This window comes from Urocitellus parryii, chromosome 3 (assembly GCF_045843805.1).
Source record: "Urocitellus parryii isolate mUroPar1 chromosome 3, mUroPar1.hap1, whole genome shotgun sequence".
NCBI classification, from domain to species: Eukaryota; Metazoa; Chordata; class Mammalia; order Rodentia; family Sciuridae; genus Urocitellus; species Urocitellus parryii.
The window spans coordinates 113,166,673-113,178,874 of record NC_135533.1 but is presented as its reverse complement, the minus strand read 5'-3'; the positions used below and the strand labels follow the sequence as shown (position 1 = coordinate 113,178,874).

The 12,202-nt window shown below is 59.7% G+C and overlaps 1 protein-coding gene across 1 annotated transcript in view; it reads right to left on the bottom strand.

The window, feature by feature from the left end:
* Positions 1-12,202, bottom strand: part of Ttc28 (tetratricopeptide repeat domain 28) — a 595,992-nt gene that overhangs the window by 24,353 nt on the left and 559,437 nt on the right. The window contains exon 14 of the mRNA XM_026412187.2: positions 728-872. Coding sequence (XP_026267972.2) covers positions 728-872 — 145 coding nt within the window. The remainder of the gene's footprint in view (positions 1-727; positions 873-12,202) is intronic.

Genomic DNA, 12,202 nt, shown 5'->3' with positions numbered 1-12,202 from the left:
TGGCCACCCTGTGGGGGGACCCTAGGGGGAGGGGTGCTGCTGTGGGGGGCTGCACGGAGGCAGTGGCGCAGGAAGGCTGGAGGGCCCGGCAGCAGCTCAGCTTAAGAGGTGCCTGGGCACAGAGGCCACCCACCAGGCCTGGGCAGGGCCTCTCCTTTCCCTGTGATGGGCACAATGGCCACCTCTCACCAGGCATCTGCTGTCTCTGCCTACATGCTCACACAGGCCCAGGCCCATCCAGGGGCTCAGGAGGCTGAGGCAGGAGGATGGCAAGTTCAAAGCCAGCTTCAGCAACAGCAAGGCCCCAAGCAGCTCAGTGAGACCCTGTCTCTAAATAAAATATTACATAGGGCTGGGGACGGGACTCAGTGGTTATACGCCCCTGGATTCCATCCCCAGTTCCAAAAAGAAGAAGAGGTGGTTTCCTCAGGAGGCTACAGGCCTCTGTCAGGCAGCTGGAGCAGGAGACGAGCTCTGGGAGCAGAGCCAGGGCCTGAGCCCAGATCCCCATGCTGCAGCTCGGGGCCTGGGCACTGGCCAGCCACCGACAAGCCTGCGCGTCCCCAAGGCCCCAGTGCCGCGGGAAGCTGGACGTGGACCACGCGCGCGCTGGAAACCCCGGGTTGCCTCTGAAGCTGTTTTTCTGTCTTGGGGGCTACTCGGGGGTACTGGCCAGGAAATGATGTGTCCTGACGCCGAGGAGCCTCTGTCCCCGGGAGGCACTTACCCCTTCCATGGGCGCGATGAGCAGGTCGTAGAGGGCGCGCAGCGGGGGCTTGGAGAAGGAGCTCTGCCTCCTGGGGAGAGAGGAGGTCCCGTCCTTGATGGGCGACACGGTGCTACTGAACAGGCTCGTCATGCTCTGGCAGCTCCTGGGGAGAGGACGGAGATGCATGGGGCTGGGCCAGGGTGGGCTCCCTGCCCTCCTGAGCCGAGGCGGCACGCAGTACCCGGCCTGGTCCCCTGCTGTCCCTCCCAGGTACCTCTCACACAACAGCCAGCACGGGCAGAAGCCGCGAGCGAGCAGCTGTACTTGCGGCCTACGTTTCCATGGAGCCTTTCCACAAGATCAAATGTCCCAAAGTGCGGCTCAAAGGACTTAATGACATCCTGCGTGGAGCCACAAGGTGAGGCAGATGCAGGGCCCTCAGGAGTCAGCAGTGGCCACCACCTGACAAGGAGGACAGTGTCCAGTGCCGATTAGAGCCACAGACAAGAAAAGAGCACGCCAGGGCCGCCGAGGCACAGAGCAGCCACTGGGCACCTGAAGGCCGCGGCCATGACCTCGCGGGGCAGGGACACTGCGAGTGCCGACTGTGCCGGGCCTGTGAAGGCTGCAGGGTTGAGGTTTGCTTTTCAATTGTTCTTTCTTCTTCTTGTGGGGGACGGGGACTGAACCCAGGGCATCCGACCACAGAGCCACATCTCAACCCTGTTCTGTGTTTTATTTAGAGACAGGGTCTCATGAGTGGGTTAGGGCCTTGCTGTTGCTGAGGCTGGCCTTGAACTCGCCATCCTCCTGCCTCAGCCTCCCCTGCTGAGATGACAGGAGGGCGCCATCATGCCCGGCTGCTTTTCAATTTTCCTTCCTTTCCAGGCAGTTTTGTTAATGCAGAATCTACTCACCCCAGGGACCCCAAATATCCCACCCCAGCACAGGCTGAGGACCTGTCATTTGTCCAGAAACCTCTCCTGAGTGCCAACTGTCTGCCAGGCACTGTTGGGGTCTGTGGGGAACCTAGAGGGGACAAAATGCATGGCCAAGCATGAGCTGGACAGAGGCGGGGACGCAGCCACACTTTCCTCTCAGAACCCCTTGTAGGCCCAGCCAGTGTGGCCCCAGCACAGCCGCCTGGTGACAGTCTCTGTGACAGCTGGACCGTCAGGGATCTCTCAACCTCGAGTTTTGCCACATGCTGCAGGGACCTCGAGGGCAGGGATCATGTCTCACACCAGATGTACCATGGGCTTCTGGAAGCGCTGGCTGCTGGCTGTGACAGCAACATGATTGTCACCTAAGAACAAGCCAGAGGGTGGCCTTCCTCCTGGCTCAGGACCTGTGTCATCTAAAACATGCTGTAAAAGCTCTGTTTATGTTTCCCAGAAATGGCTTCCACCCCTGGCGTCCCCACCCTTCTCGGGCCCTCCCCAGGGTCTCGCGGGACCTAGTCTGGGGGTGGTGCCGAGCCAAGCTCTGAGCCCCCCAGCTCCCCACCTGCTCCAGAGCAGAGCTGAGCAGTGGCATGCGGAGGCCTGCAGAGCCCACTCACGTCCCCGCACTCAGGAAATGTGTAGTGACAGGCGTCAGAGCCAGTGAAGCAGAGACAGTCCTGGAGTGACACTCAGGCTTGCATGATGCCCCAGGACACACTGCAAAGAGCAGTGCTGCCCTGGGGGGCGACCACCAAACTGCTCTCCAGAGGAGAGGCACCAGTGTGACATGCGGTGTCTGTCACGCACTGTTCAGTAGGGTGACCACAGCTCTTGGCAGGAGGGAGCACGGCCCTCAGGAACCGCATGGCCGTCAGACTGTGTGGGTGGCAGGAGGCGTCAGGCCCTCTGCCCTTGCACCTTGTTTCACACCTCGCTGGGGTCTCTGCATGGGCCTGGCACTGCCCCAGGGCACCCAAGTCTGTGATTCCTCCGGGGACATCCAGGGAGGTGCCACATGCCCAGCGATGTGCAGCCCCAGGTCCGCACGGTGACTCTGCACCAAAGGACCCTGATGGAGACAACGCCCAGCCGTGGAGGTCCGCCAGCTCCCCTCGGGCTTCAGGAGACCAGGAGGGTCCCAGCTGCACAGGCAGACCCTGGACTCCCTCCTAAACCATCAGAACCAGTGCTCCAGGTGTCCGTCCTGCACAGGACCTGGGCCTAGGGCCCTGGACACCTGCCCAGGGCGTTCCAACCGCTGAGCTGCTGAAAGAAGAGTCAGGGCAGGGCTGGAGCCCAAGCCGGCCATCAGCAGGAGAGGACACTTGTCTTCCTCTCTCCGCCATGTGCCACTCCAACAGGGGCACAGCGGCGCCCGGACTCAGGCTGCTGACTTCCACCGAGGGCAGATCCAGCTGGGGGCAGCTTTCTGAAGAGCACTTTTTGATTTGGGCCATGGGGACAATTTGGGGTCAGCTGCCCGGTGGACAAGGTAGAAGAGGTCATTCCAAATAGGGGCAAGAGGGGGAGAGCAGGTGGAAGTGGAGACCGGGTGCCGTGCCGTGTGTGGGGGAGCAGGGCCGCTGCAGGCTGGGCAGCAGCCAGACCGGTGGCCAGGTGGGGCGCTGGCTTCCTGTGGGGAGCAGGTCCCCCTTCCTCTGCCCACCACTGGGCCGTAGTTCTGCCCATGGCATGAGCAGAGGGAGGTCACCTGCATCCCTCCCTGAGAGCTCTCCCCTGGGTCCCCTGCTTGACACCACAGCCACGATCAGGCCCTATGTCATTGTCACCCTGGGCCAACTTCAGTTGGGATGCCAGTCAGATGTCCCTGGCCACGGCTGGCAAACATGCAGCCGTCCAGGGCACCCGCCTGGTCTGCAGAGGTCTCCTGGGCCCACCTGGCACACGGCATGTTGGCATGTCTCTAGATGGTGCAGACTATCAGGAAGCCCACCTGTGGGATGGCCAGCACTGGAGCCCCTGGCAGAGACCCCGTGTCTAAGTCTCAGCAGAGCCATCCTGCCTGGCACCTGACCTTGTCCTGCTCCTTCCAAGGCCACTGAGCATACCTCTGCCCCAGACGCCACACTGGGTGCTGGCTCTCAGCCTCCTGTCCCGCCCTCTCCTGACCTGGCAGCTCACTGACCAACCACATCTGGATCGACAGTTCCTGGGCACTGACTCCGCAGGCCCAGATTGGGTGGGCACACCTGGCCCTGGCCACATGGCCCCTTGTGCTGGTCAGGCAGGCAGATCTGGAGGTCACCCTCTGGTCTGATCCAGGAGGGCGCCTATCCCTAGAGACCCTTTTCAAAGTAAAAACAAAATCCCAGAAACGGTGAGTTGATGGCTTAAAAAAAACACAAAAGAACCAAACTAACCTGAAATCAGAACTGAGGCTAGAGTCACCCACTCAGGACCTCTCCAGAGCAGCAGGCACCCACCACCCACAGCGGCCTCCCCGGCCAGCTCTGTTCGGCCCCCAGGGGCTTCCCGTTCACCCCACAGCAGCAGTAACCGGGCCCAGCTGTCCCGCTGCCTCGCTCTGGCAGCTGCAGGCCTGGCTCTGCCTTGGCAGTAGAATCTGTGACTCATCAGGGTGCCCACAGCTTCCAGGTGCTGTCATCTGCCCAGGAGAGATGGTGCCACTGACAGGTGCCAGTGTGCAGTTTAGCCCTCAGAGTCACAGTTGGAGAGCTGTCCCAGGAGTGACAAGGCCCAGGGACAGCAGAGCTAGGGAGGAACCAAGAACAGAGGCGCTGGTACCTGGCCCCTCCTCTCCCGGCGCAGGTGTAGGGGGGCTTCAGGCTGGGATGCTGAGGCAGGACACAGCCACCAGACCCAGGTCTCTCACCTGCATGGTCACCAAGCGGCACAGAGAAATCTTAGGCTCAGTCCTTATGTCCACAGTGACCCGAGGCAGCTGCTGCACTGGGCCTGCTACTGGGTCTACTTGATAGCGATCAGCTAAGCAGCGGGTCCTCAGCCCTGAGCCTGGGCAAGCACAGATGTGGTGTGGACCCCAGCTGTGGAGACCTCACCAGGGCACGCCACTTTCCACTCCCTTCCTACCTTTACTACGAAATGAAGGGTTGGGTTAAAGTTCTTGTTGGTCTCTTTGATTTTAAAAAAGAAAAGCTGATTCCATCTAGATGAGTCCTCCCCCTGCCTGTGTTTCCCGGTGAGTGTCAGGCACAGGCCGTGAGGGTGCGCACAGCTTCCAGGTGCTATCATCTGCCCAGGAGAGATGGCACTACTGACAGGTGCCTATGTGCAGTTTAGCCCTCAGAGTCACAGCTGGAGGGCGGCAGGCCCCCCAGGTTCTGGGGCCCCTGGGACAGCAGAATGCTCAGAGGCTAGGGGGTGTGAACAGAGTGGGAGGGACAACGGGCCCCCTGCTGTCCTCTTTCCTGCACCCTGAAGGCCTGGGGCTTCTGTGGCCACAGGCCAGGGTTCCCAAGGACAGTGCCTCAGGCACATTGCTCTGAATGTCCCCAGGACTTCCAGCTGGGTGACTGTTCTCAATCTTCCTCTCTGGAAGAACAGGAGCTAGAAAGGGGCACCTGCTGAAGCAGACCAGAGGCCCCTCCCAGAAGTCCCGTACCATAATCAAGTAGATGCCCCCCCATTTGTAACATATGAGTTCTCTTCTTATCAGAGAGCTTTGTAACAGAATACCCACAAAAATCTCTACAAAGAACTCAGCGTGGGCTTGGACTTCCTCTTTCCTAGGAGGACTAAGTTATTCTGTCTTGCAAAAACTAAGTTTGGCCACAGACTTGATGATGTCACTTCTCTTGTTGTAAAACTTCTGACTAATCTAAAAACATGGGACTACAAGCACTTTCTGTGAACTCAAGAAAAAAATACTTTTATGTAGACTTCTGCAAAAATGCAAACCTCCAAGCTGCCCCCATCTTGGGTATAAAGTTCCAAGAATTTCCAGACTTGAGGCCCAGAGAATTTTAGGCAAGAGCCCCTCTGGACCCTGCAGCCAATAAACCTGCTTCCTGAAAATCCCTCGGGTGCCCAGCCTCTTCTGCCCCACATCACTGCGACACCACCAGGGCTGCCATAGCCATCTTGCCCTCCCAGGGCCATAAGGGGTGTTGTTCCTCCTTTGTAAGCGAGGAATTCAGGTCCAGAGAGGGCAAGAAGAGCAGTGTGCCCTGTGCTCCCACAAGGGGGCCCAGACTAGCCTCAGGGCTGTTGATGCTGGCGGGCAGGATTCGCCCCTGCACCTCCCTGCGGCTCCAGCAGGTGGCGCTGCCTCACCGTCCTCCAGGCTGGCCTTTCGCTGCCAGGCTCCATGGGGCTAAGCGGGCCGGGCCTGGGCGGAGGATTTCCCCCCACACATCGTCTTTATTAGCTCATTTCTCAGATGATGCTTATTAATCTACTTCTGGAGAAATATGCATTTTCTCTGCAGCACAGCAGTCTGTGTGATGGCAGGAAAGGAGCACATGTCCAGGGAGGGGCCAGGCCTTGACCTAAACACCATGCAGAGCCCTGGGTGTGACGTGTGAGAGTCATCCAGTGGGGAAGAGGTGTCAGGGATGCAGCTTATGTCTGTAGGATGAGGACAAACACAGCCGACCTGAGCTGTACCAGGGGGACTATAGGGCCCTGCTGGGAGTGGCAGTCCTCTGGCTTCCCACCCAGCTCAGTCTGCAGACAGCAGGGTGGGTGGACCCCCGCCCCTGTCCCCGCAGTGCTCCTTCTCTCAAGCTCTCACGCTCAGCCATTGGGGGAGCTGAATGGGCTGCCTGCCTGATCCCCCCATGCACATGCGCCTGGACACCACACACACACACACAATTCCTTGCCTTAGCCCTCTGCCCACCCCCCCCCACACACACACACACACCTGGCTTCCAAGGGAACATTTCTGTTGCAGCCTGAGCTGGGAAATCTGGTCTCCCACCTGCAGAGCACAGCTTGTCCTCCAGCAGGGAGGTACCTGGAAGGTGGAAAGAGGAACAGGGCCTCCTTCCTCTCTGAGGCCTGAGCTCTATGCCCAGCCCTGAGAGTCTGTGCCTGGGTCTCTGCTGCAGGGCTATGCAGGCAGCGTGGAGGGCTGAGACAGCAAACTAGAACACGCACCCTGGAGGAGCCTCAGAAGCCTGAGCCCCAAGCCTCCAGGCTGGCTGCAGCTGCCTCCTCCAGGCACTGGCCGGTGCTGGAGAGGCCAGAGATGCTATAGGAACGTGACCTAGACCTCCTGGCCTGGGGAGGGGCAGGAGATTGCCCAATGGGTACAGGGAGAGGTTGGGAAGGCGCTGCTTCTGGAACACACTGGGGCAATCTGAGGGAAGAACGAGCTGGGTCTGTGGCTTGCTCCTGACAAAGAGAAATGACGGTGGTGGTCACTCACTCGTTCAGTGCGCTGACCAAGAGCCTCCTGGACAGGGCCGGGGCCAGCTGCAGAGGACTGGAGCTCACAGTCAGACGTGGCTGTGCCCGCGGATGTGCACTGGTCTAAGAGCTCCAAGGCAGGCTGCAGGGCTGAGGCCTCATGGAGAGTCCTCCCCTCTCCCACCCCTGCCTCCTGCTCAGCTGGACCTGGTTCCCCCCAGGCACCCAGTGCCCTCTCTGCCTGTCTAGGAACACAGCCCAGGGTACATCTGGCCTTGACAACTTCCAGCCCACTGAACCCTCCTCTGATGCCCACTCTCCCAGGATGGTGGGCCCTGCAGGGGGCCCCATTTTCTGGGTCATCTGTGAGTAGGACTTGGGCCAGGCCCTGCTGGGCAGGGACCAAGGAGGACAGAGGCCCTTTTCCTGGGGGTGCTCCCAGAAAGCACTCCGGGTGTGGTGGCCTTCTCTCAGGCGGCCCTGGCTCCAGGTCCCACAGCTTCTCTCTGCTGGGGCTCCCTCCTCCCAGGCCCTGGCTGGCTCGTGGGAAAGTCTTGGCAGGCCGAGTGCAGCTCTTGTCCCGTCCTCCCTCGCCCCAGCCCTGACCACCCCCTCTGCGTTCTGAACTTGGATCTCCTATTCTAAGGGATGGAGCTGGCTGAGGCTTGAACCTGGGTTTTAGGGGACTGGTGGAAAAATTAATTGGCAAATCCATTATATCCAAGTAGCCAGAGCTGCCACAATTCAATTAAAACAGGGGTTCTGATACCATTCAGCGGCACTCCTCCATGACCATCTGCACACAAAAGGTTGGGTCCTCTGGGAGTGACACTGTCAATGCTGCATTTTAAGTACTTATTCAATAAGCTGCAGAGCTCTCTGCCTGCTGCCTCCTTAATTACCAGGTGCCTGCTCTCCCGGGCTGTAGGGACCCTGTTTTCCCCGCTGCCTGGGGCCGTCCAGCCCAGGAGGAGTCTGGGGCCTTGCGTGGCTCCTCTCCTGGCACGTCAGGTTCACTGCCCAGGTGCAGCGTGGTGGCATGTGTCTCCACACAGAGGTTCCAGCCTGCCCATGTCCTCTCCCCAGAACCACAGAGGCAGTGGGTGGTGCCTGGCCTCTGTTGTGACGTGCGTGGGGCTCTGTGGCCAGTGTGACGATGCCACCATGGACAACCCATGCCTGGGCCTTCTGGGTGCAGGCTCTTCCTGCAGACTCGTCCAGGGGTCAGGATGGAGCCCAGCCAGGCAGTCAATGGGGCAGGCCTGTCACGGGCTTGCGGATGGAGAGAAGAAAAGATGGCCCTGTGCACGGCAGCCTGCAAGGCTGATGCGTGCCCAGCAACACCCTGAAATGCCTTTCCAAGTGGCCTTGCACCCTCAGACAGCCTGTGGTCCAAACCTGTTTCCCCAACAAAACTGTGGGGTCTCACTAGTTCACAAAGAACCTCTGGAGCTCTGAAGACAGAAGACACTGCTGCAGAAGGCAGGAAGCGCCCTGTCGCAGGAGGAGTTGAGCAAAGGCCAGGCTGCCCATCAGGTGGCAGGGGAGCTGGGGGACAGGCACCCGGGGCTGGCTGGCTGGCTTTGGAGGGTGGCGGATCTGGATCTAATGCTGACCCTGTCGTTTTCTAGCTGTGAGGCCCTGGGCAACTGATTGAACCTCTCTGAGCCCCCATGTCATAATATCACCCCTGGTGGCTGCTGGGACATAGGGCAAGAGACTGCTCAGTGCTGGGGGCCTGGTATCCAGACCACCTGCGGCTTCCATCTCTGCTGCTGCAGCTGGGGTGCCCACAGGTGTCCCTCCCTCCTGTTTCCTTCCCTTCCCTTTCTCCCTATTCCATTAGCGAGCACAACCTGGACCTATTTAACACAAGGCGCCAGGCCAGGCACCTTGGGGGTCACAGACAGAAACCAGATGGGATCTGTCCCCAGCACGAGTGGCCTGGCCTGTGAGAGGGCAGCGCTACTGCCAGGAGAGGTGGTGACTCCTTACACCAGAAAAAAGGGCCAGGGGATCCCAGAGAGGAGGCTCTGTTCCCACTGGGGCAACCCAACCTTCAGGGGAAGGGCTCTGTGGCCACACCCAACGTCCAGGCAAAGGTCCTGCAGCGGGAAGGACAAGTCCAGGTTCCCCTGGGTTTGTACAGAGGGACAGGGGAGGATGGAATAGGCAGCAGGAAGGATGGAAGGGCAGGACAGCGGTGGCTGGGACTCTCTGGGAGCCCCGGGGCTTGAGCAAGTTAGGAGATTAGAGGGGAGGACAGAGGGCAGAGGCGGGAGCCACAGCCAGAGGGAAGGACCTGCTGCTTCTGATAAACCAGGAGGCCTGGGGCAATTCATCTTGCTGGGCACCAGCCATCTTGCAAGGCTGACCCCAGGGTTGTGTAATAACCTCACACGAGCTGAGCTGTGAGCACCCAAGGACAGCAGAGGGGATGCCCAGCGGGAAGGAGCCCAGAAACGCCACGGGGCGACCTGCAGTCTCAGCAGCTGAGTACATTTGGGCCCTGGGGTTGGTGCATATCAAGAGGCCATAAGGGCCGTGGGGTGAGGGGCCTAGCGCTCAGGCCCACGGGAGCCACACGGAGCCAGCAGCTCAGGCTTTCCTAGATGTCCGGCCTTGCTAGCCTGCAGATTCAGATCTGGTCGGGCCTTCAGGGTGGAAGCTGGCCTGTCCACACTGCCTGCCAGCCTGTGCTGGTCCCAGCGGGAGAGGTGCTCATGCACCTAGACTTAGTCTCCACTCCTTTTCTTGGGCTTACCCTTCCCTCTATAATGTCTCTCATCCATTGTTTATCTTTTATCTGATCTAGTACCATCTGTACACTTTGGTCAACTCGAATCATTTCTAGAACAAGAGGCGCACAAAGAAAATAGTGCTTGTGAATTAAGTGCTACCTTAAGATATCTTGGCCAGCATGGCACTTTGTGGCAACCTTTGGGGACTTCTGTGTTGTGAAGAAGCTTGTCACTACTTGCTGGAACTGCCTGTAAAGTGGCTGCTGATGGCCATTTCCAAGTTCCCCACCTGCACCTCGCTGGTGTCTGCTGCCAGGGAGAAGCACGCACCCAGGGTGGATGGTGTGTGGGGGCCAGGGGCCCTGGGCCAGGCCAGGTGAGGAGGCTGGTGGCTGTGCTTACTTGCAGGAAGCCGGGATGGGGCCGGGATGGGGCTCCTGCCTGAGGCGGGGCCACGGAGCCCAGCTGCTGTTGGCAGGGGCTACTGGGAACAGCCCTGTGGTGGGTTCAGTGCAGGTCAGAGTCAGGAGCCATGTGCCACCTCCAAAGAGCAGGAGACAGGGTGGCAGGGCAGGAGCCAGAGAGCTGGGTGTCTCGGGGAGACGCCCGTGGCTGCAGTGATATGACTGGTCATCACTGTACATCTATGTCATCTATGTCACAGTCTTTCTAGGACCTGGTGGCCTGAGAGGGGAGAAGCGTCCAGCAGTCCAGTCAGGTTTCTGATTTTGGTCTTTTGGGTGGGCGACTGAATCCCCCCAAAGAACCTTGGATGCCTCAGAAACCTCCAATGCAAGGAGAGGAGGGAAGGAAAGAAGCCCCGGACAGAGCGTCACCTGGCCTCCCGCCACCGTGCGGCACCACAGGACGACCCTGGCAGAAGGCAGTGTCCCCCGGTTCTCCAGACTGAATTCCACATGTATGAGTGTGCTGGGACAAGGACAATGCTCGACCACCAAGCTCGGATGACAAGTAAGATACACAAAAGGCTCAAGGTGACCGGCGCACTGGGGCAGAGCCAGGGTTCAAGTCGAGGCCTGCCGGGCACCAGGGCAAGGCCCTCCCACACTCTGCCTCACCGCAGGACGCCTGGGCCCTGCGTGGGCAGCACCTGCCTCCATGCTGGACTCCCTCGGGCCCACGTGGAGGTTCACACGACCACACAGGCACCGCATGCTCAGCGGGGGCACAGAGAGGGCCATGCGCAAGCACATGGGGCTGGCCACACGGACCCAGTCATCTTACCCACCGTCCCCTCCACGCCCTCAGGAAACCCTCCTGTGCAGCAGCCCTTGGCCCTCCTGCCACCCCTGCAGGCCAGCCTGCTGCTCATGGAGTGGAGGGAAGGGCAGGCTCTCGGGCAGCCCTCTCCCTACTGCCAGGGCCTGAGCTGGGGTGAAAGCAGATGGGGAGAGCCTGCCGGAGCCCCTCTGTCTTGCCACGGGCTATGCACCCCATCTCCGCTGTGGGATTCTCATGTGACCCACCAGCAGGACACATGCCTCTGAGCCTGCTCCTCGTGGGCATGTGGACCTCACCAGGGCCCTCGGCTGAGTCTCTTCTCTCCCTGTGCAGTCTCCACGGCTGGCCTATGAGACGGAGATGCTTCCCTCCCCTTGGCATGACAGACTTTCTGGGAGGACCCTCCACCAGGCCCAGGATTCATGCTTGCTGATCCCCCAGGCTTCACGAGCACCAGTGAGCATGCAGGGTGCTAGGTGGGAGCCGCAGAGGCCCGAGGGAGGCTCAGCTAAGCACTCGCCTAGCATGTGTGAGGCCCTGGGCTCAATCCTCAGCACAACATAAGAATAAATAAGTAAAATAAGGATATTGTGTCCAACTACAGCTAAAAAATAAATATTAAAAAGAAAAAGAAGGGAGAGACACACCACCTCTTTGTCCTCTGTGTTGGCTTTAGTTATCAGTCTGGGCACCAGGGAAGCCCCTTGCAGCTTGGCGTCATGCTACAGCTGTTGGTGGAGAATCCGAGACCTACAACGCATGTCACCCAGCAGTGGCAGCGGCAGCCGGAATGTTCCTCTAGGAGCTGGTCCTATGACCCTGGGCTGCGCCCTGCTAATGCCAAGGTGCTACCAGGAATGCAGGGTGCAGTCAAGAGCCACCCTGTCTCTGTCTTTTCTGTAGCAGATGTGATCTGCTGAGTACCCCAGGTTCAGTCAGCGACACGCCCCCCTCACCACACACACATACACACACACATACACACACACATACGCGTGCGTGGACACACACACGCACACACACACACACACACACACGCACGCACATGCACACTAGCTTTCCGGGCCTCAGCATAACTTCTGAGGCCCGAGGCTGCTGCTCTGCCCTCTGGGACCCACACGGGGGCTACGGTGCCAGCCAAGAGAAAGTCCCTTGTTTTCTGTTCACCAGTGATGCCTGCCTTGGGCTCAAATGCAAAAGCATTTTCTGCC